The sequence below is a fragment of the Ursus maritimus genome, unplaced genomic scaffold (genome assembly GCF_017311325.1).
Source record: "Ursus maritimus isolate PB19 unplaced genomic scaffold, ASM1731132v1 scaffold_24, whole genome shotgun sequence".
Classification (NCBI taxonomy): Eukaryota; Metazoa; Chordata; class Mammalia; order Carnivora; family Ursidae; genus Ursus; species Ursus maritimus.
The window spans coordinates 245,333-269,078 of record NW_024424897.1 but is presented as its reverse complement, the minus strand read 5'-3'; the positions used below and the strand labels follow the sequence as shown (position 1 = coordinate 269,078).

The 23,746-nt window shown below is 54.5% G+C and overlaps 1 protein-coding gene across 9 annotated transcripts in view; it reads right to left on the bottom strand.

The window, feature by feature from the left end:
• Window positions 1-23,746, bottom strand: part of B3GNTL1 (UDP-GlcNAc:betaGal beta-1,3-N-acetylglucosaminyltransferase like 1) — a 134,769-nt gene that overhangs the window by 13,371 nt on the left and 97,652 nt on the right. For 5 of the 9 annotated variants that reach the window (XM_040639917.1, XM_040639919.1, XM_040639918.1 and 2 more), the window contains 5 exons: window positions 14,768-14,863; window positions 6,961-7,085; window positions 1,414-1,549; window positions 1,259-1,327; window positions 17-896 (listed from right to left, as the gene is read on the bottom strand). In XM_040639917.1, coding sequence (XP_040495851.1) covers window positions 582-896; window positions 1,259-1,327; window positions 1,414-1,549; window positions 6,961-7,085; window positions 14,768-14,863 — 741 coding nt within the window. In that variant the 3' untranslated portion in view covers window positions 17-581. Of the gene's footprint in view, window positions 1-16; window positions 897-1,258; window positions 1,328-1,413; window positions 1,550-6,960; window positions 7,086-14,767; window positions 14,864-23,746 lie in introns of those variants that run through there. The other 4 variants (XR_005837285.1, XR_005837286.1, XM_040639922.1 and 1 more) reach the window with 1 other exon arrangement.

Genomic DNA, 23,746 nt, shown 5'->3' with positions numbered 1-23,746 from the left:
TGAAAAGGCAAGTCTCACGTGGGAGAACAGTTGCCACTCTAAGCGAGGGAGGACCGGCACCAGAGCGTGCCGAGCTCCTGGGAACCAGCAAGGCCAGAGGCGGCCCAAGGGCACCTCTCGACTGAGCCCTTGTCTGGCGGGAGCGGCTGGGACAAGCCCTCACGTGGCCTCACGAAGGTGTGTGCATGGAGGGCACCTTCCAATACCCTCTACACCTCCAAATTCACGGGAACGCCGCAGCTGGGCTCTCCCTGCGGGGCTGGAAACGACCAGGGCTCACGGTCGGATGTCCCGCTGCGGGACAGTGGGACGCTACCCGGGAACGAGTGAGTTCAGTCACCCGGCCACACAGGCCAGCCTGACACGGGCAAGCGGACCGGGGCTCCCAGGCCCGTGCTGTGTGACCCCAACAGAGCTGAGAAGCTGGCGCAGCCCGGGCCCCGTGCCCGTGACCTCACGGGAAAAGGCGAGGATGTGGGGGTGAAGTCTCCGGATGGCCCTGGGGGCAGGGGCCGTGGTGCGTGGGCAGAGGTGCTGCTCAGCGACACTTCACCGCCCACAGCCCCTCGTCTGCCAGAGCGTCACTTTACAGAAGTGCAGCCCATTTTATGAGGGCGCCACGGCGGCCTCCTCCGGCACCCTGGGCGGCCTCCCGAGAGTGGTGACCACCTCTCACCGTAGCCCGCGGCTCCACGCAGGCGGCCCAAACCAAGGGCATGGATGTCTGGCTGCATGTCGGACGTCTGCGATCCCACAACAGGCGCCTGTACCAGCCGCACGGTGCTCGCGTGACCTCTGCTGTGGCTGCACCTGACACTTACCAGCTTCACGCAGATGACGAAGGGTGGTCGGGCAGCTCGGAAGTGCAGGATTGGAACCCGAGGCTTAGGCCTTTCCTGAGAAACAAGAGGTGTTTCAGGCTGGGGTCCGTGCTTATCCCACGGACGCCCTACCGTGCTGGGCCTGCAGATGCTGACCGGGCAGCTGGGCCGCACCCCTCACCCCTGCCCAGCTCCACGGTGCATGGCAGACACACAGACCTGGGCCAGGTGGGGACACAGGCCACTCTGGGGCCCGAGACCCCCAGGAGATGGGGGCCACCACTGCTGGGCCTGGCAGCTGTCTAGGCACAGGAGGCCTTCCCCAAGGAGGAAGGTTCTGGGCAGGGGCTGCTCCGTGTCCCCCGGGACAGAGCTAGGGGTGGTGTAGGCAACCCATGTGGGACTGAGGCCCTCCCTGGGGCCCTGGGCCCCCACACCTGAGAGTCCTCGTAACAATAGAAGCCTTTCCTGATCTTCTTCTCGTCCACGTCACAGAAGGCAACCACCTGGGGGGGGCACAGGACACCAGCCTCAGGGACGGGGGTCAGAGCTGCTGGGTGGGATGGAGGGGGCAGGGGGGATGGGGGCCCACCTTGCGTCGTGCCTCGGCTGTCAGGCTGCGATAAAGCCGGCGGCCCTGCCTGCCCGCGTTCCAGATGGTGAAAGCTGCCCAGTGCGGCAGGACCCGTTCTTCCAGGAAGCGGACACGGTGGGTCCAGATGGTGGTCCTGGGGGAGGAATGGGCAGTGAGCCAGGTGGGCGGGGCCTCTAGCTGCTCCCAGACCTTCCCTCCCTCCCCAGCCCTGGGCACAGCAGGGCATGTTCTGGGGATCTCCTCTCTCCAGAGCTCACGAGGTTCTGGCTGGAAAAATGAATGAACCAACAAACCGGGGACACACTGCCTCACCCACCCTCACAGCCCCACGTGGACCCTAGGACCTCACGTCCATGTAGTTGGGGGCCTTGAGGGACGCCAGGCCCAGACCCTGGGGAGCCTGAGGGAGATGCAGCTACGCCGGTGTCGGCTGAGCTCGGGTGAGCCGTCTCGTGGCTCTGCTTCCCGCAGAAGCTGCCCAGACTGCCAGGTGGTCTTCCCCAGGTGGGGACCCCTCCATGGGCCCCTTGCTATGAGCAGACCCGGAGGCCTGGCCACTGGGGTCTGCAGCTGCGAGCCCCACACAGACCAGTACCCTCAGCTGTTTTCCTGTTTAGGAAAAGGGCCTAAACTGCAGGCATGAAAGCATCACCTAAGAATCTGGAAGGTTGGTGATCTGGGGGGCTCAGTCGATTGAGCATGACTCCTGGTTTCAGCTCAGGTCATGATCTCAGGGTCATGAGATCGAGCCCTGCGTGGGGCTCCACGCTCAGTGGGGAGTCTGCTTACGGGTTTCTTTTTCCCTCTCCCTCTGCTCACTTGTGCTGTACCCCAAAGAAATCTTTACGATTAGAGGGTTAGGGTGGAACTTCTCGGGGTGCAACGGCCCAAACGTGACCCAGAGTCTTGTTTCCCAGAGAAATCTCAGTACGTAAGGGAGGTTGCACACCATCCCTAAATCACAGTCACACCTGGGAGCACTCTTCCGCGGGTCCTCAGCCATGCTGAACCCAGCGACCCAGGGCCATTCCCAGGCATCTCAGGGAGCTGTTCCTCCTGGGGCTTGGGCCTGGCGGGGCACCTGGGATCCACGGACACAGTGGCGCCAGGCAAGTGACCGCCAGGCGTTCTGACAGCTGCGCCGTGGGCGTGCCAGGGCTGGTGGTGGGCAGCTCCCTGATCCTGGACCCTAGCTCTTCCAGAACACCACATGAGCTCCAGACACTCCAGCCCACGTCAGACGCCGCCCGCATGGCCAGGCACACGCAGCTCTGGCAACATCCGAGCAGCGGAAGTGCAAGAACAAAGGACCGGTGACCGTGCGCGTGCGTTCTGCGGAGTGAGAAACCCTGAGGATGAGGAAGGTACAGGGAAAAGCCACTTCGAACGCTGTTCACCTTTCAAGTGGAGGACGTGGCGGGACAGCCTGGTGTCAGGCAGCACTGTGTGTGGGGTCGGGCCCGGGGTCCCCACCAGGAGAGGGGATGCGTGACGCACACGCGGCTCTCAGCAGCGGCTTCCTCTCCTGTCCCCAGCCCGTGACGTAGTCCTGTCAGCACAGGGTCGTGTCACTTCTGCGACTTAATTCCTTCTCATAGTCCGTGCTCCCCCGTGTGAGGGGCAGATTCAAGGAAACGCCCATGACGGGAAGAATCCTCGAGAGTCTCCCCACTTGCTGCAGGGCAGCAGTGTCCCCCAGCAGGGGCGGCGGCGAGCGGAGCGGTTTCCCCCAACCCACAGACGAGCCTCTCCAAACGCACCCCCTGCGGCCTGGTCCCCTGCCCCCCCCCGCCCCCCGGCAGCGGAATAAGGAGGGCGCGGTGCTGGCCCAGGTGGAGTCAGCTCGGCGGCAGGCAGGACAGGCAGGGCGGCAGAAAGGCCATGGGAGGAGGTGGCGCTGGAGACAGGCGGCACCCTGAGGTCACACGGGACGGGGCAACCGTGAGGCAGAACAGAAACGCAGTTTTCAGGGAGAACGGCAGAAAGCTACAAGGGACATGACGTTTTAAACAGGTAACACATATTGTTCAGGGAGACATTACACGCAGTGAAGGGCTCAAGAAACCGGTGCGGCGATGAATGGCACGCACGAGACAGCGCTGGCCTCGGCGGCGGGGCTGGGAAAGGCGGCCGGGCGCAGGAGGGTCGGTCCTCGGTGTCCCTGGCTGTCTAAAGAACCTCATAATGAATGATGTGAATGCTGACCATTCTTGGTTTAAAATAAACAACCAGGGAGTGCTGTCAGAGGAGGGCTCTGGGCAGAGAGTCTGAAGAAATTCAATTCTCAGCAAGCCTGAGGGTGTAATTAAAGCTCATTACTCTGAGGTTTTGCCACTCACAGCGCGAAGATTTTAATCCAATACAGAAACTGCATGAGATCACTTCTTTTGTCTTGTGGGTGGCAAAACCTCACGTCGCAAAAAAGAAAGAAACTTCTCAACATAAAAGAGATCGACCCCGTGCAAACAAGATGAGGACTTGTGGGGACAAAGCCCAGTTGCCTGTGGCCTGGCTCTTCCTGGACACGCAGGCTCCTGCCGCACCATGGGCACCACCGGGTCCTACAGAGAGATGCCTCTGTCTTCAGAGACTCTGACAGGAGAACACACAGACAGGAACGCGCGTGATGGTGACGACAGAGGAGAGCCCCGCAGGCCCACACCTCACAGGTCTAAGGTCTACCCAGTTCTAATCACTATCACCAAACACTGGTTCTAATTTCTACCAGCGCACACTAGCAGGAGCTCCTCTCACTGTGGACTAGTTGTCATTATGAACAGCAGAGACTCGTCCTGCCTGTTGGGGTGCGTGGACGCGGAACCCCACAGTACGCGTGCCCATGTGCCTTGCTTCTCTAGTGAGCATATTGTTTTGACGTTAATCCCCGTTCCCGCACAGATCAGCAGCGGGTTTCCTCTCAGCGCTGAGCAGCATTCCATTACAACCTCCGTTCACTTGCTGATAGACATTTCTCGGCAATATTATCGGTGGTACGTTGAACAGGGCTTTCGCTTCTCTTGCATGAGGCACCTAGACATGGAATTGCTAGGTCACAGGGATATTCATTTATTTAATGAAAAGTGGCAGTTTTCCAGAGAGGATGTACCCTTCAGCTCCTGAGAAGAGTGACTCTTCTGCTAGATCCACACCCTCGCCGCCATTTGGAACTGGCGGATGCTAATTCAGCCCTCCTGTTGGGTGTGTCGTGGGCTTACGCTATGTACTACATATTCTTGTTTTGTGAAATGTCTTTGTTCAAGTACTTGCCCACTTTCACGACACACTCTTTGTTGCTGGGGTTCTTTACGTGCCTCCACGGATCGTAAATGTTCCCGCTCAGTCGGCCGTTTGCCGCTCACGTTCCTGATGGTGTCTTTTTATGAACAAATGTGTTTAATTTTGATAAAGTCCACTTTACCACTTTTTAAATGGTTAGTGATTCTCCTGTCCTCTCTGGTAAGTGTTTGCTGACCCCGAACTTGTGAAGGTGTTGCCTGTTTCCCTCTAGAAGCTTCTATTCCGCTGTTTCTAAGTTTGTATCTAAGATCCAACTAGAATGAGTGTTTCCATATGGCACGAAACTCTTGTTCTTTCCTTCTTGTCCCACGTGGATATCCAGCGGTTCCACTTGTTCAAAATATCTTCCTTTTCCATTAAATGCCTTTGGAGACTGTTGAAAATCAATCTATTGTTACAATTTTCAATGTATTTCTGGATTCTCTATTTCCCTGGTCTCTCTTGATGCTGTTGCTGTGTTTGCTGGGCACTGTGAGTCCTCAAATTTCACTCTCTTCAAGGTTGTTGAGGCCATTCTGGGTCCTTTAATTTTCCAAGTGATTTTTAGAATCAGGTTATCAATTTCTGCAAAGAAGTTCAATCCACAGCTCAGTTTGGGGAGAACTAGTGTCAACGTCACCAATATTCCAACCCATGAAGGTGGCATCCCTCCGTCCCTGTTATGAGTTTTAATTTTCCTGCACACTTTCTTGTAGTTTCCAAAAAGGACACACACACCTTGTCAGGTTCACTCACAAGTATTTCACTTTTGATGCCATCATGCATGTTTCTTAACTGGGTCTTTTCAGTTGTTCACTGGGAGTGTAGACTGTGTGCTTTAGTGAATTCTGCAGATTTTGACATCCCAGTTTAATTTCACCAAATTAAATTTTTTTCTGATTTCCTTTGTGATTTTTTCCCTTGGTTGCTTAATTTTGGGTTTTTACGATGTGTTCCTGACTTCTAAGTTCCTTCTATGTGGTTATAAAACATACCGTGTATGATTCTAACTGTTTGAAATGGGATCAGAGTGGTCTGTCGTGCACCTTAAAGGGATGGAGTCTGCGGCTGAGTGTAGTGGTCTGTACACGCCGACCGGGTCGGGGGTTAACAGTGCGATTCCAGGCCTCTGCGCCTTGCAGAACGCCCTGCTTCTCTCGGCCACCGAGACGGGCCCGAAAAACCTCCACTGTAATCGTGGGTTTGTCTGCTTCTGTCTAGTTTTGTTCACGTGCTTGGAGACTGATGAGATGTACGCGCACACATCTGGGGCTGCTTTGTCCCCCCGTGACGTGACCTTTACCCCACGGTGCAAACCACACTCGCAGGGAGTTGGCTTCAGCACAGCAAACCCCAAACAATGGCACTCTACTAAAGCCACTATGTGAAAGTTCAGATTTAACAGCAAATCACCAAAATCAAGTTCTTTTGCCAAAAGCTGGAAAACGAAGCTGAACTTCATACACGTCCATGTCCGAGGACTCCTGAGTCAGCCTGGGACCCCCAGATGACGTGGCACAAATCGGCACCCGCCCCTCAGTGCAGGTGGATGTCAGACCTCCCCAGACAGAGGCTGCCCAGCTGAGAAGCCACGACCTCGGAGGGTCTCACACCCTCCAGGGCAGCAGAGCCAACCCACCTCCGAGAGACGCATGTGCACCCTTCCTCCCCGCTCCCGAAAGCAAGCAGTGTCACAGCAGCAAGGCACCAAGGGCACACACGCCTGTACAGGTGAGAAACACATCACACGCACACAGGGTTCAAACGGAAGGAGTCAGAACACACCCCTACCTCCGTGTTCCACACCTGCTGCCCCAGGCCACTGGGGACATGGGGGCCGGCAGGTGGCACAGGAGGGAGAGGGAGCGGGCAGGCCCCGTGGTGCGGCCAGAGAGGGCACACTGAGCCACCAGCAGCCAAGTCAGACGCGCACCCGGCCGCTCGGAGGCTCCCACCATCTCACAGCGGTGGAGAGCGAGACCCCAAAGGAACATCTGCACGTGAGTTCCGCCTCGCTGTAGAAAAGCAGACACACAGCCTTCGCCCTGGGAACCCTCGTCCGTGGGCCCTGACACAGCCTTCCCCCATGAAGGCCACGGGCTCTGCACACCGCGCCTGCCGTGCTCCCAGACTTCCTGCCTCGTGGTAGGGACCTGACCCAGGTGACCTGTGTCTGCATCCTCGACCCTGGACCTTGGCAGCCCCGCGCCCTCCACCTCGGCCCCTCACCGGCCCCCAAACTGAGTCTGGAGCCTTGGGCCCACATACTCGAGGACCGAGCGTGTGGCTGCATTCGGGTGGTAGCGGTAGAGGAGAAGGCTCTGGTCCACGCGGATGACCCCGCCGCCCTTTCTGAGGTGGTTGTGGAAGAAGAGCAGGTCCTCGGGCACACCCTGTGGGGCACAAGAGAAGCGTCAGCCATTGCCAGGTTCTGCCCACGCAGAAGCACACCTGGGCCCACTGCTTCCCGCGCGCGCATTCATTCAGGCAACTGGACACGGGGCGTCACGCCCGGCCTCAGGTGCGAGGTTCCAGCGAGCGACCAACGCGCCCAGCCGCCGAGCACGCAGATGTCATCTCAAGACGAGGAGGTGCTGGCAGGGAAAGCGGGGCCGGAGGGCAGACCAAAGCCCCCAGCGTCACCCTCGCATACGGCCTCCAACCTGAGAAACAGCCCTCCCCACGGACGGGGTCTCCGCTCTGCAGGGACCCGAGAGCTTTCTTCTGGGTTTCCCCGGCTTGCGAGAACTCAGCCCCCACCCCCCTGCCAGCCAGTCAGGCGGTCAAGCTGAGCCCTGACAACGGAAGCTGGAAGCCAGACGCGGTCTGCTGCCTTGACTTTCCTAAAGTCAAGAGTGAAAGTCAAGTGAGCCCAGGGCTCTGGACCTTGCTCACCCTCCTGGCTGTCGACGGCACGGCATTAGAGGTGTGCCAGTGAGCAGAGCCCAGTGATGCTGAGGCCTGGTCACTGATGCTGCCAGGAGATGTGGCTCCAGGCAAAGGCTGGTTTCTGACTGTGCAGCAGCCTGTCACACCTCTGGGCCAGCTTGCAAGCCCCAGGTTTGGTTTAGCTTAGTGCTGGGCCACAGCCGAGCCTACTGCTTCCAGTAAAGCTCACGGCACTGAACTCTGGCCACTCCAGGGCCTCCAGGCCGTTCCCTGGTTTGCCTATCTCCTCGAGAGGAAGGTCGCACAGCTGGCCCTGCAGAGCCTGGCGGCCAGGTGCCCTCGGGGAGATGGAACCCCGGGGGGAGAGGCCACCTTACCAGCTGCACAGGGCAAGGCTGTCCCCAGAATGGCTGTCTGCACAGGTCTCAGCAGAGTCGGCAATACACCTGCATGCCTTGTCTGCTGGGTGAATAGGAGTGCGGTTGCTGGACACGGCTGGAAAGATGTGAGCCACACCTGGAAGTCAGCTGGACTGGGTGCACTTCCTGACTCGGCTCCTGTTCCCGAAGCCAGCACCGCAACGCTGCCCACACCTGTCCACCTGGCGTGCTCTGTAAAGCCACCACTGACCTGGGAGTCATGGCCAAGGAGTCTGAGACACACTTGGTTTTATCGTGGGCAGACCCCGAGCTGGGGCCCAAAGACCCCACATGTGCACAGAATGACAAAGCAGGCTCGGCCAGGAAGCGATGGGAGCGGACCCTGCAACATCCCACAGGGGTCTGGCCAATGGTGTGGAAAAGTCACGAACACCCTCGTTTCCGCGGTGGGGGCGGACAAGCCCATCAGCGTATGTGACGTGAAGGACCAGGCCCCACAAAGACGGATAATACGCAAGATGTAAAATAAAAAGTTAAAACTCAAGTTTCACAACCGTTTCCAGCTCTGCTGAAAGTCTGTCCACAGAAAACTGAACACAAAGGAGCCACACGCACACACTCAGATCAGCTGTGCGGTGACAGGGTCCCAGGTGATTTGTGCACGTTCCCTTTTTCTAGTTCTCTGCATTTTCAAAGGCACCTTTATTTTTTTAAAAAAGACTTTTTTATTTGAGAGAGAGAGAGAGCACATGCTCCCCGCCGAGCAGGGAGCCCGACGTGGGGCTCGATCCCAGGACCCTGAGATCATGACCCGAGCTGAAGGCAGACGCTTCACTGACAGAGCCCCCCAGACGTCCCAAAGGTAAAGAGCAAACTGTACCTCTGTGCACTTTACAGCTTTAGGAAAAAGAGAAAAGGTGCTCTTTCTTCCGATGATCTGGAAGAACCTCCCTCAGTGTTTCATTATTTCTGGCAAGAAGAGAGGATTTACTTGGAGGCAGCACTGGGGCACCACTGCTCCCAGCGAGACAGGGGGTCTGTGCCACTGGTCCTCCGCTCACGGTTCCTTGGTTCTCACTCCTCCCCCCCTGCTGGGCACCTGTTCGCCAAGAGCTCAGGCTCCTCTGGCCAGCTGAAAACTCTGCACAGAGGCTGTGAGCCTGGGGAGCCAAGGGAGCTGTGGTAGCTGAGCCCATGCGGGGGGGTGCCCAGGCGCACTGAATGGTCCTGTGGGTGGGGATGTGGTGGGCAGCGCAGGCACACCCGGAGATGTGGTGAGAGGGGACTGGGATCTCGTGGGACAGAAGGAAGCACAGAACAGGCCACCGGCCCCTCACGCCAGCCCCCCGCACACCCCAGGAAAGCTGCTGCACTTCACTGCAGTGGCAGGAGGGGGCAGATCGCGGGAACTCCTGAGAATGCGGGGACGCAGAAAGTCTTCATCTGGACGGAGCTGGTGTGAGGTGGAAGCAGAAAACCAAACACTCCCACAGACAAAACTCAACCCGCTGACGTAGCCACAACAAAGACGACCCGAACCTTGAGACAGATCAACACTGAACCCTCCCAGCACTGAGCGCGTGATGGGACCACCTCAAGTCAGAAGGCCAGATACACAAAGGGGTCTTGGGAGGAGGGTGGGGGCAGACGGGTGCGGGCCCAGCTGGCCAAGGTGTGCTGCTCGCGGGCCCAGGGCCGCTCCTGGCATCGCACACACTGTGGCGATGGAGCGTGCCTGTGCGTTTGCCAGAATACATCAAACTGCACCTTTTAACAGATGAAACGTACGGTATGGGAATTACAGCTCAGTACGCCTCCAGAGTAAAAGAGGGTGGACTGAATTTAAAAAGAAATAGAAAGGGAGCGCCTGACTCTTGATTTCGACTCAGGTCATGATCTCGGGTCGTGGGATTGAGCCCCGGTCAGGCTCCCGGCTCAGTGCAGTCCACTTGTCCCTCTCCCTCTACTCCTCCCCATGCTCACATGTTCTGTCAAATAAATAAATAAATAAAATCTTAAAAAAAATTGAAGGAAAAGATAAAATCATCTGAGAAATGAAGACTGTATTACAAGGTTCTCAAGGGAGAACGCAATTGAAAAAAATTTAATAATGGGCATTAAAAATGCAGGAAAATAAGCAAGAAATGAAAACTATGTACTGAAAAAAGTAAAAGAGCTGGAGGGAAGGTTGCTGAGATCAAAGTCAGGGAACATCCGGCTGATGTGTAACTGGAGTCCGCAGAACAGAAGAAACAACAGAACAGAGCCCGTGCTGCAAACTACACGCCGAGGAAAACTCCCAGACACACAAGCAGACCTGGTTCCATGAACTGAAAAGGCAGATACGTAAATCCCTGTGAAACTAGGAGCTTTTCACCATCAACAACCGTCAGAGCACCCGGGCAAGAAGACCACGTACCTCGCGGAGTAAAGACAAGTAGGCGAGCGTCAGACTCTCAAAAAAGCAACAAACCAAGTCAACAGAATTTTCAAGACACTCAAGGAATGAAGAGGAGCAGAGGCTGCTCCGTATGGTCCGTGTCCGCAAGTATCAGGACGGCAGGATCACAGTTCTGAGCGTGACCTGTACGACCGTGGACCCAGGGTTGGGGCGGGAGACTCATCCGTGTGTGCATCTTCCAACATTAGCAGAAATCACAAAACAAAATGTGGAGGAGAAAGAAAAGAGAGGGTCTCACTGCTGGTTGTCCAGGAAGCAGGTGGGGGTCAAAATACCTTTAGAAGCTTTTAAAAAACAGACCAGAAAAAGTTTAAGAACACAAAGGATTAAGGACATCTAAAAAGAGAGAAATAGGGGCGCCTGGGTGGCTCAGTTGGTTAAACGTCTGCCCTTGACTCAGGTCATGATCCCCGGGTCCTGAGATCAAGCCCCGTGTAGGGCTCCCTGTTCAGTAGGGAGTCTGCTTCTCTCTGTCTCTCTCTCTCTCCCTCTGCCCCTCCCCACCACTCATTCCTTCTTTCTCAAATAATTAAATCTTAAAAAAATAAAAATAAAAAGAGAGAAATACAGAAATAACCACAAAATATAAACCTTCAATACCAAGAGAAATTTAAATAACCCAAGAGTGGGTGACGGCTCCTGCGTCCGGCTGGCTGAGTAGCTGTCCTCCTGCAGCAGTGATGGCCCATGGCCACCGTGGAGGCCGTGGGCGGAACAGCTTGAGTGGCACCACGGGGCACGGACAAAGCAGACAAGCCAGGCACGGAAGCCACAGCCTCACTGCCCCAAAGTCCACAGGACAGAACTCGGGAGGAGCAGGCAAGTGGAAGTGAGGAAATCCCAGGACACAGAAACCAAGACGGGAGGAGGCAGCCACCAGCAGGTACCGCTAGCGAGTACCACCAACCTGACAACCGTGAGACCACCCACTGCAAAGTGGGCAGAAGATGTGGACACGTCATAAAATGGCCAATCAGCACATAAAAATTGTTCAACACCCTACAGTCATCTTGGAAATGCAAATAAACACGGGAACCCTCAGCTGCTGGCAGGGCCTCTGGGGGCTGCATGAGGTGGAGGACGGTGGGTGGCCTCCCCGCTCACACAGCAACTCCAGCCTGGCCTCTTACCATCAGAAAAAAAAAAGCACATCGAAAGTGTCTGCTGTGTGGCCAGCCTCTCCGAGCCTCCACTCCTCCCCGTGGCAGTGACGAGCCTTCTCCAGCCTTCCCACCCAGGCCAACCTGCTCTCAGAAGGCATGTTCAGAACCAACAAGAGGCCCTTTTGTTACTTTTCTTTTTGTGTAAGGGCCTGAACTGGTTGCCTGCTGGAAGCATTCAAATTCCTTAGCCTGGCAGCCAAGGCTGCTTACCGCGGCTGAATGCCATGCCGGGCCATGATCGTACCCGCCTCCAAATCTCAGACTCATGTCTCCCTCCTAGCCTGCCTCTGCAAGTGCATTTCCCAATTAAAAACCTGTCCACCTGGCACGTTCCAGCTCACAACCAGTGTTTCCATGCCCCCCTTGGGCCCCAGCTCACTTGCTGAGTCTTGCTGCCACCCCAGTCTGCACCTTTGATCACCTGCTATATCATTCAGCACCTGAACTGTTTCCTGCTGCTTCGGCCACTTGCCCTTCTCTCCACAGAGTAGGAACCACAAGCTCTTGGCCCTGGGTAGACCTTGGCTCTTCACCAAGGCCCATGGAGAATTACGAGGATCACTCCCCAAACCCATGTCCAGCTCTCAGGGTATCTGTGTTCCCCTTGGAGCACACTCCACGAATAACTTCAGCTCAACCTGTTTCTCTGGGAATGGCATAAATGAATGATGGAAACACTTGATGTCCTTGTCCTGGTGGTGGGCTCTGCTGCCATTTGTGATCTGCCTCCTTATGCCCTAGACTCCCCACTTGCTCCAGCCACAGCCCCATCACAGATCTAGTCCTGGACCCTGACCCCTGGTCCCTACTTCCTGATTCCTGACCTCCGATGCCTGATCTCTAGTCCTTGATCCCTGCCCTCTGGTCACTGATCCTCACTGCCTGAAATCTGATCTCTGGTCCCCAGTCTCTGGTCCCTGATCCATAGTCTCTTAACTCTGATCTCTGATCCTTGGTCCCCAATCTCTGATCGTTGGTCCCTGGTCCTTGGTCTCTGATCCCTTATCTCTGGCCCCTAATCTCCAGTCCCTGGTCCTTGATCTCTGATATCTGGTGCCTGACCTCTCATCCTGGTCTCTGACCCCCAGTGCATGATTTCTAATCTTTGGTCCCCCATTTCTGCTCCCTGAACTCTGATCTCTGATCCCTGGTCTCTGAAATCTGATCTCTGGTTCCTGAACTCTGATCTCTGACCCCTTATATCTGAACCTTGGTGCCTGGTCTCTGGTCTCCGGTTCCTGAGCCCCCCACACAAAGGGATGGATGGGCGTTCTTCTCCCCCAGGTGCTTCTTCTCCAGGAAAAATTACGTTGAGCTAAAAGGCTTGATGTACTTTGAATCCTGAGACTGCTCAGGGCTATGAGTTAAGCACGTGTCAGATCTTTTTATCAATGTTCCCAGGGAACGTCTCCCAATGGCTGTTTCTGGGCTATTTTCTGCAGAACAGGAAAGCACCCGCTCCAACAAGAACAGCGGCTTTTTGTGGCATCTGCTAGATGGGGGGGACTTGCCGGGGCTTCCCTGCCCCAACCCTGTTGTACTGTCAGGGAGCACCTGCTAGCTGGGAGGCCCCCCTGCCTACGAAGACAGCCCTGCCATTTCTGCTGCCCCTAGTGGAGCTGACGTCCCCGACACTGGGGGCCCCAGGCAGGGTCATGCCACACATGTGTAAGTTCTGCCAGTAAGAATTTGGAGGAGAAACAGGAACACTGGGATGGTACCCAACACCCTAAAATCACGCATCAGCACACCTCCACGACAAAGTGACCTGGTCTCCCGACCCATCAGGGCGGCGAGGGGAAGGTCAGTGAGTGCATAGCAGCGTGATCCACGTGTCTGCGAGGTGTGGCCCAGGCCAGGGACAGGAGAAGCATGGTCAGGTGGAGGCACACGTGCTCCCTGCTCGGGCCAATCCTAGGGACATGTGGTGGTGCTGGTGGCAGCCTGGTACGGTGGGGAGACCTGCTTGGGGCAGGCCCCTGGTTTACATCCTGGTGCAGACGCTGCTGGCTGGTCCCTCAGGGGCTCTGGTTGGTAAATGTGTGAGAATGGCACTGTTCCTGGAGGGTGTGTCTGGGTGGCTGTGGGAGACAGGGTCCAGTGTGTGGGGCAGGGGAGGCCTCTCCCTCCGAAACGACAGGCAAGGAGGGAGGCTGGGTGGGATAAGGGTTGGGGTTGGTCCTGAGCTGAGGGTCCATGCGGCTGACCCTGTTGTCGACAGGAGGGAAATAGTCTCGGAGCAGACGGACAGTGGCCACAGTCCCAGGGCAGGCAGTGGAGCCTGGGCCTAAATAGCCACCCCTGCCTCCCAGCCTGGGGTCTCCAGACCCCCAAGAACCCTGTGGCCCAGACCCTCTGCCAGTCTCTGTGTGTCCAGGCTCCCTCCTGCCCCCACCCAGCAGTTGGTAGGCGTGGTGGTGTGGGGCCTCATCAAAGGTCCAACGGTGAAGGCCAATCCACCCCCTCCCACCAGACTCCCCTTTACAAAGTTGAGTCTTGCTGCCACCCCAGTCTGCACCTTTGATCACCTGCTATATCATTTAGCCTAATTTAAGGGAAGTTTAAGGGAAAATAAACTGACCCTAAGGTTTCCTTTTTAACTGGGTGTAGGAGCATTAACTGTAAGACTGTTTGTGGGGTGGAGGAGTGGGGCAGAGAGCAGGCTAGAGGCCGGCTCCCCATTTCTGCGGCACACACTAGAGACCAGTGTGGGCTGAGCTCCCCAGGTGGGGCCCCATAGGTAGGAGAGGATTTAGAGGAAGAGCCCAGCCCAGTTTGGACAGAATGCCCAGGGGCACCTGCCCCTCTCTTGCAGTTATCCCAGAGGCAGCATAGCTGACACTGTCCACCTCCCGTACCTTGCCAAAAACAGCTTTTAAACAAGGATGAGGAAGCCTGGGGCCTGAGCTAGGCCGATGTGAGTCAGGCACAGATGCCCTGGGCACCCGCAGCCTTCAGGTGCAAATCCCTTGGTGCCAGGGCTCCAGACGCTCTCTGGGACGCTCAGCCCAGCCAGCAGGCGAAGTGCTGGAAAGGCCTTCACAGAAGATGTTCTCCAAATCCCTGGATCTCCAGAGGGAGCACAGCACCCACCAGTGGGTAGGGCTGGGGGATTCACACCCAGGGGATGACAGTGCCTCTCCTGACCCCAGAGAAGGGGGTCCACAAGGGCCCACACTTACCTGCCCGCCCTCGTCAAATGGGCCCACGTGGGAAAACCACGCTCGAGAGCAGAACCAGGTGGGCATGATCACGGTTGGGCCGTTGGAGGTAAACACCTAGAAGCAATTGACACCGACATAATTATCAGAAAAGAACAGCTTGTCACCAACAACTTACAATTTATTTTCCACAAAGTATAATTAGAAAGTGACAAATGAGAATTTACCCTTCTTTGTAGGAACAGAAGTTCAGGGGATTTTACAGCCAGATCCACAGTGTCTGGTGCCCAAGGCCAACAGATGGGGGAGAAGGGCCAAGAGAATCAGTGGCTCCACCTGGGTCCTGTACCCAGGTGAACGCTCACTGTGTTCAAGAAGGAGGCCCCCTGCTTTTGACTAATGGTAAAGTTTCACGTGAAAACAAAAAACAAAACATGCAGCTTTTAATCTGGACAAGAAAAAACTGAAACGGCATAAAAAGGTAGCTTAGATGAAACGGAAGGATTCCTCTAAAGACACAAACCATCGAAACTGAAGAAGAAACAGAAACTACGTATAGATCTATAACGAGAGATGAAGAGAGCAGCAAAACAACCCACAACTTCCCACAATGAAAAGCCCAGGTCCAGAGGACCGCACCAGTGAATTCCACCCAACGTTTAACGAATTAACAGCAATCATTCACGAAGTCTTCCAAAAAAAACCAGGAGACGGCAGGGAACACATCCTGACTCATTCTGTGAGACCAGCACTACTCTGATACCAAAGCCGGTCAGGAATATCACAAAACTACATCAAGATCCCTTAGGGATACAGGTGCAAAAATCTCCAACAACGAACAGTGAACCGAGTCCATCATTATATAAAAAGGGCTCTACACCAGACCAAGTGGAATTTATGCAGGATTGCAAGGTTGGTTCAACATATGAAAACACAGGTGATGTGATACACCACATTCATAGAACAAAGGATGAAACCACACAATCATCTCGACAGACGCAGAAAAAGCACTTGACAAGATCCATGAGTTTTCATGCATCGAGTTTTCATGACAAACCTAGTCAACCTAGTAATAGAAGGGACCCTCTTAACCTGTTAAAGGGCATTTGCAAAGCTCCACAGTTGATATCATACTTAAAATGGTGACACTAAACGCTTTTCTCCTAATATCAGAACTAATACATGGATATATGCTCTCACCACTTCTCTTCAACGTTGTGCTGGAAGTTCTACCAGAACAATTAGGAAACAAGAAAAATAAGAGGCATTTTATAATACTTTGGAAATGAAGTAAAACGGTCTCAATTTGCAGATGACACAATCCTGTAAGTAGAAAACCCAGAGGAACACACACCCACACCCATACCCCCCCCCACACACACACCTGCACTAACGAATGAGTTCAGCAAAGTTCAGGATAGGAGATGCACATACAACACTCAGTTCTATTTCTATATACTCCTAATGAACAACCCAAAAATGAAACTAAGAAAACACTTTGATTTACAACAGCACGAAAGATACTCAGGAATAAATGTAACAAGAGTGCAAGACTTCACACTGAAAATCATAAAACATCTTTGAAACAAATTAAAGACCTAAATACATGGAAGGACATCCCATTTTCACGGACTGAAAGATTAAATATTAAGATGTCAATACTTTCCAATTAATCTACAAAATCAACATAATTCCTATCAAAATCTCAGCTGTTTTTTGTTGTTGTTGCAAAAACTGATAAACTGATCCTGAAATTCACAAGGAAATGCAGAGGACTTAGACTAATCAAACCACCTGAACAAAGGTGAAGGACTCGCACTTTCCAATTTCAGAACTGACTACAAAGGTACAGTAATTTTGACACTGTGGTACTGGCATAAGACAGAAATCAATGGATTAGAACTGAGAATTCAAAATCAACCCATTACGTTTAGGAACAATTTTTAACAAGGGCGCCAAGACAACTTGACAAGGAGAGAACCAGCAGTGCTGGAACAACTGGACATCCACATGCAAAAGCATAAAGTTGTAACCTTACCTCACACGATATGCAAAATTAACACAAAGTGCATCACAGACCGAAATGTGAGACCTCAACCTATAAAACGTGTAGAAGGAAACACAAGTGTGAGTCTTCATGACCTTGGATTAGGCAGTTTCCTAGGACACCCAAAGCACAGGCAATGGAAGAAAAAAAAACAGATAAATTGCACAACTTGGCGAACCTGCTAGAAACACTGACTTATATGTGTTAGCTGGGTGAATTCTGTGGCGTATGATTCCAGCTCAATAATGTCAGCTAAAAACATTATGCTGTCCAGGGCACCTGGGCGGCTCAGTGAGTTAAGCTCAGTTAATCAATTACACTAAGTTAATCAAGTCTGAGTCTTGATTTCAGCTCAGGTCCGTATTTCAAGGTCGTGACACTGAGCCCAGCCCCCTCCCCCCGGTGGGGCCCCACGCTGGGCGTGGAGCCTCAAGATTCTCTCTCTCTCTAAACAAACGAAACAAAACACCACCATGTGTACAACAAATGTCAAAATCAGAATCCGAAGCAGGAGGTAAAACGAAGGTTACTTTAGCAAGCAGACCGTGTTCACGTTAAAAATGAAAACTATCCGGGGCGCCTGGGTGGCACAGCAGTTGAGCATCTGCCTTCGGCTCAGGGCGTGATCCCGGCGTTATGGGATCGAGCCCCACATCGGGCTCCTCCGCTAGGAGCCTGCTTCTTCCTCTCCCACTCCCCCTGCTTGTGTTCCCTCTCTCGCTGGCTGTCTCTCTCTGTTGAATAAATAAATAAAATCTTAAAAAAAAAAAAAGAAAACTATCAGCTATTTTACCAGCAGAGAGGGGGTTAGCCGAGATCGCCAAGCCCCAACACAGGATCCGCCATCAGCAAAGGCCGATCTTGGGACTAAGCGGCGAGGCTCCTTTTATAGGCGGCGTGGGTGGGCGGGACCGTTGTAAACAGAAAGTCCATTGGGGTAAAGCGGGAGCTGGAAGTATAGTGGCTTCTCGTTGGCTGAGCTGTGGTCACTTCCCATTGGCTAGGCTGTGGCCTCCTCTCATTGGCTGGGCTGTGGCCGTCTCTCATTGGCTGAGCTATGGCTGTCTCTCATTGGCTGGGCTGTTGCCAGGGCTGCAGGAAACCTTCCGTCTAGGAGCTGGGTTAGTAAAACAGTAACCACCTGCAAGGTGCCTCTCTTCCTGTTGGGTCTGTAGCCGATAAGCACTGCTGGGCGCAGAGCGCCACCTGCCGGGCCCTACCCCACCTAGAGTGAGGTACACTTAGAAATACAACGATTCCATAGAACACGTGCGGAGGGAATGTACCAGCTCCAATGACTGCTGAGATTATACAGGATTTATTTGCTGCATCGTCTGGATTTCTTAAACATCAACAAAAAAGCAAGATTACAGTCGGAGAAAAAGGTAGCTCCACCTTGAGAAACCATTTTAAGGAAAAAAATTTGAGAAAAATGTATGTATATATTTATACTTTTATAATCAGTGCAATTTCTTTATAAAGAAAACACTCAAAAAGTTTTATGAATGGAATCATTAATTGTTTTCTGAAAATGTTTTCTGTGTACAAGATTAATACATGTTCACTGATATAAAATACAGAACATCATGCAGAAAAAACTAAAACCATCCGTAATTGTACCGCCCAGATAAGAAACTATTACATTTATGGTGTGTTCCCTCCAGGCTTTTTCCTTTGGGAAAAACATTGCACGATGTGTACCATGGTGTGTCCACACAAACCATGAGCCGCTCTGCCACCCGCAATCCTCACACGTCTGTGTTAGGGCTTCTTGGGGGCAGCATCTCCGTGCTCGGCACGCACAGGCGCAGGACGTCCTCTCCGGATCTCTCCTCCCACGGTCTTCCCTGACCTCCAGTTGCTCCTTCTTCAGGGACTTCTTTTACCTTGAGCGTCCCAAGTCACACCCTAGAATGCTCCTGTCTCCTGCTCCCCGGGGACCACCTGCTCCCACAGGACTTAGAAGGTCCTATATGTGCAGTGATGGCACCCATAGCAGTCTCCCCACCAAGCAGGGCTACCCCGCCTCGGACGGGCCCCGATCTGGTCCATGGGAGCCAGGGGTTTCTGTCTGAGCGACAGTGGGCTATGCCGACAACTTGAGGCCAGAGGGTGGAGAGGGAGCTCCGTCTCCCTAATGAAAACAGATGGTGATAGAAAGGTGTTACATGTCAACAAGCCTGGCTGGTGGAGAGCTGGGCCCAGGGGCTCCACACCCAGGCATTTCTTTACTTGGTTTATTCCTCCTAAATGATAAAATCTGGACCTATGCCAGTGGCAGGTGGTGGGCAGGGCATGAGCATGTGATGTCCGCGAGAAGATGCCAGATACTCAGTTCCAAGCTGGATCCAGAATCTCGGACAGTTTCTCCCTCACTGTGTGGCTATGAGCGCATCACAGGACCTGGCGCCTGGAAGCTGGTGGATGGAATGCTGCAGCTTGGAGCAAAGTGCGAATGCGCCCCTCATCCCCTGTGCCTGGGAAGCATGTCTTCGAGTTCTGAGCACAGCTAGATCGCACAACACGGGTGTGAACTGCGTAGCTCTACTTACATATGGATTTTTATAAATCAATACAAGACAGTGCCATAAACGTGTTTCCTTATGATTTTCTTAGCAACGTTGTCTTTTCTCTGGCTTATTTTATTGGAGGAATACAGTAGATAATACATGTGTTAATTGAAATTATGCTGTTGATAAGGCTTCTGGTCAAGAGTAGACTATTAGCAGTTAAGTTTTTGGGGAGTCAAAAGTCACCCATGGATTTTTCTGCAGAGGGTCGGCACCCCGAAACCCCATGTTGTCCAAGCATCAAGTGTATCTGGGTGTGGTTTCAATGGTCCAGTGCCACAGTGCCACAGAGGACAGGCCCGCCTCCTCACACACGGCCACAGAGCAGCATCCCTCTCTCCCACGCTTCTGCTTCGATACCGTTTCCCCCACAGAGCCCTCAGCTTGCGTGATGACCAGTGAGAAAGGTGTCACCTGTGTTTGCCTTGAGGCTCCATGGTTCTGAGACCCCTCACTTCAGCCCACAGACGTCCACGCCACATCGGGGGCTGTTGGCAGTTCTTGCGAACTAAATGTCCATCACGTAGGTCACTGGGCTTCCTCTTCGTGGGACACACCAGGGGTTGCCTGTCTGACAGTTTCATAATTTGCATTTTCCCGGGGAGGAGGGGCAAGCAGAGTGAAGCACGCATCCAGACATTTATCACCATGTACACAAAACGAGTCAGGTTGGGCTGGTTACACAAATCTGTGCACGTGCAGTAACTCACAGCTGTACCCCAAAAAGGGAAAAACAGTCAATTTCATGGTATGTTAATTTTTGGACAACTAAATGTTCTCAATTTTAGATTTTTTTTCCAGGCTTAATGAAGCCTGGGAGAGGGCATCTGTTTACAAAACAAACTCGAAGGCACACATTTCCTGGATGGAGACACAGCGGTGCGGTACACGCACATGTGCACACACCGCAAGTGGCGGCAGCCCCTGCACGCCTCCAGCCGCTCTGCCCAACGTGAAGACCCAACAGGGCAGACCAGCCAGTGCGGAGAGACCCACCTGCGGTTCTGCCTCGAGGCACAAGCTCCCCGCCGACACGTCCCCTGCTCCCTTGCAAGCCTCACGTCTCTCCGTGGGGACGATTCTGGCCACAGGTGAAACCCACTTGTGGAGTTTTCTCTTTGGCAACTTGTGAAGAAACGAGGCCAGAACAGGGATGAGGATGTGTACATGGGCACTGTTCCTGGCACTGCTGACCCGCCACGCAGCCCACGGGAGACCAGAGGTCAGGAGGCAGTTAGGCCGGCAGGACAGAGCTTGAGTGTTCCACAGCCTTTTAGAAATCCACCCGTCTTCAGTTCTAGACGCCCTTTAGACTGAGAACGAATCCCGTGTTTTAATTTGATGCTGTGTGGAGTGTACAGGGAAGGGGCCCCAGCGGGCAGTGAGCGGGGACCGTGGGGGACAAGGAAGGCCAGTGACCATTCCCTCGGCACTGGTGTCCCCTCCTTGTCTCCCAGAACCCAGCGGGTGAGCAGGAAGCTAGCAGAGGCCGTCAACTGGGTCTCCCTTTGGTGCCCCGTGCCACAGCACAGGGAGGAGGTGACCTAGGCTTTGTGAGCATATCCTGCCTCTGAAGTTTCCTGGGACTCATTATAGGACGTCTTGACCAAAGTGGTCTTGGAAGAAAACCAGCCTTTCCTCCACGGATGGCCGGTCTGGGCTGTTCTCAGCACTCACATCATGTGCCTGAGAGGCCAGGGCAGACCACCCAGCCCAACCCCTGATTCAACCATGCCAGGCCCTGCATCGGCTGGTCAGCAGGACTCGGGGGCTGGTTCCCGGGCAAGGCCGCTTTTCTGCCTCTGCTGCCCCCACGGGCCGAGGCCGCCAGGCTAGCCCCGTGACGGGCAGAGAGGGCCTCCCAGCTTCTCTGGTGTCAGTGCTGCTGGTGGCCACAGCGCCTGGTCTGGGCTGAAGAGGCTCTTGCTGCTGGTGGCCACAGCTGGACACCAGGAAGCAGGGCTCTTTCCCTTGACATTCTGGGGGTGGGAGGGATTTGGGAAGACGACAGATGGGACCAGGCCTCCTCCCCTCAGCCATCACAACTCCTGCACTGACCGTCTGGGTCAGACTGAGGCAGGGAAGGGGGAGAAGGGTGGCAGCACCTAGGATGGAAGGGGTCCGCAGGGAGCCCCAAACACTCCTGCCTCTCCCAGCCCCAGGCACAGCGGGCAGAGCCTTCCACCCTGACAGTCCCTGCACCACACACATGTGCACACCCCGACTCTCACTGGGCCCAGGCAGGCAACCTCAAGGGCAGGCCCAGCAGAGTAGCCTCCCGTGCAGACCCTCGGCAGGCAGAGCCCCTGGGAGAAGCCGGGCCAGGTCTGAGGAGCCCTAGGGGCTGAGGTCCCCACACTGGGACGTGGTCACAGCCTCCTGCCTGCACACCCAGGACCCCCCACACCTCCAAGCCCAGGGGCCACAGGAAGGCCCAAGGTGCTACCCAGACCAGATCCCCCTGTCAAATGACCAGGACGTGCGCTAATGACGTCCACCGATTTTAACAACCACCATACACGTGGCTCCCAGGCTTGGAGGCTCAGCGTTTTGTGTGGTTGATACACATGAACCCCGCTCATCGGCACCATCTCTGTGGGCACGGGCTGCTGTGATGGCACCACAGACGGGGCTGGGACGGCAGACGCACACGGCTCTGGAGGCTGGCATCCGAGCTCAGGGAGCCTCCTTCTTCCGTGAGCCCTGGTGTCTTGTCTGACGAGGGCACTGGTCCTATCACAGGGGCCTCACCCTCATGACCTCCTCTAATCCAGTCACCTCCCAAAGGTCCCCCAACTCTGTCACACTGGGACACAAACATGCCACCATGACAGGCACATACTTCATCTCCAGTGTGGGGCGCTCCGAGCTCTGCTCCACAGGCCACCCCCAGATCCTGAACTGCCCCCAAGCTCCAGGCCATGCATCTGGCTGCCCACTGACGTCTCCCCTTGGTTACGAGACTTTTTTAGTGAAGTACGCCACGCCTCCAGCTGCACAAATTTACACAGGTCGATAAACTCCACCTACGTTGCCCCCCGAGCCACACACCACACTCAGGTTCTGAGCCAGCCGCAGCTGCAGGCTTCCTTGTGCCCTGGCCACCTCCCCGCCTCCATCCCAGGCACCGCTGGTTTGCTTTCTGTCACAAATGCCGGTCTGCATTTCCTAGATTCTCCGCAAACAGGGTCACACAGCATGTGCTCCTCCTCTGTTTCCTGCACTCGGTAAAACCACCCTTGCTCTTCCACGCGCCTGCGGGGGGCCCAGTGCGCGCGCCGTCTCTGCGGTGAGCACCCCTGCGGGGACGGGGTCTGGTAACAGCAGGCGCACAGCAGCCTCTACGGAACGGCTCCACTGTCTCCCACGGTGGTTCTTTCTGCGCTCCGGCTGGCCACGTCCCCGCAAACACTGAGCACCGTGGCCTTTTTCATTTCGGACGTGCGAACAGCTGTGTGTCTCACCGTGCACTTCCCATCTTTCTAATGGCCCATAAGGCTGTGCTAATTTGACATCCAGACACCTGACCCGATGAAGCGTGTGTTCAAGTCACCAGTCCCCCTTTTACTGGGATGTTTGTTTTCTGAGACTCTGGAAAGCTCCACGGAGCTCTCCCGCTGCACGAGGCCTTCACTGGATGTGATCTGCAAACAGGACTCCCAGTCTCCTCCCGGTTCATCTTTCGCGGACATCCGCAAGGCTGATGAAGCCCAACGGCTCCACCGTTCTTCTCAGGGTCTGTGATTCTAGTGTGTCTTACCCCATGGCTTTTCCCTAACCCAAGGTCACAAAGATTTTTTTCTGTTTTCTTCCATAAGTTTTATAGTTTTAAGTTTCCCATTTAGTTCTAGGGTCCATTTTGAATTAACTTTTTATAAACGGTGAGGTTTTTCAAGTTCTGTTTTACTGCACGGGGATGGACGTGCGGGTGTCCCAGTACCGTCTCCCCACTGAGCACTTCTGTAAAAGATCAGTGGTCTGTGTGTCTGTCCCCGTGCCGACACCGCACGGCCTTGGAGTCTGCTCTTGTCCAGATGCACTTTGGCTGCTCTGAATCTTCGCATTTCCAACACGTTTCGGAATGCGTTGGTCAATTTCTCTACAAAGCCTGCTGTGGTGCTGACTGGGCTTGTGTTAACGATCAGGTGGGTCGGTCTGGGGAGAACTTACATCTTCCCAACAGCTGTGTGGCCTGCATGCCTCCACTCTGGCCCCTTCTACCTCTTCCTAGCGTGGCCTGGTGCCTCCTGCTTCTGCCTCCCTCTTAGGGCCTGCCTGCACCACCCAGGATAGTCTCCTCTCACGAGATCCTTAGCCCCATCTACGAAGACCCCTTTCCCACATAAGGTAATACTTCTAGGGGGATGTCTGGAAATGTTTAGG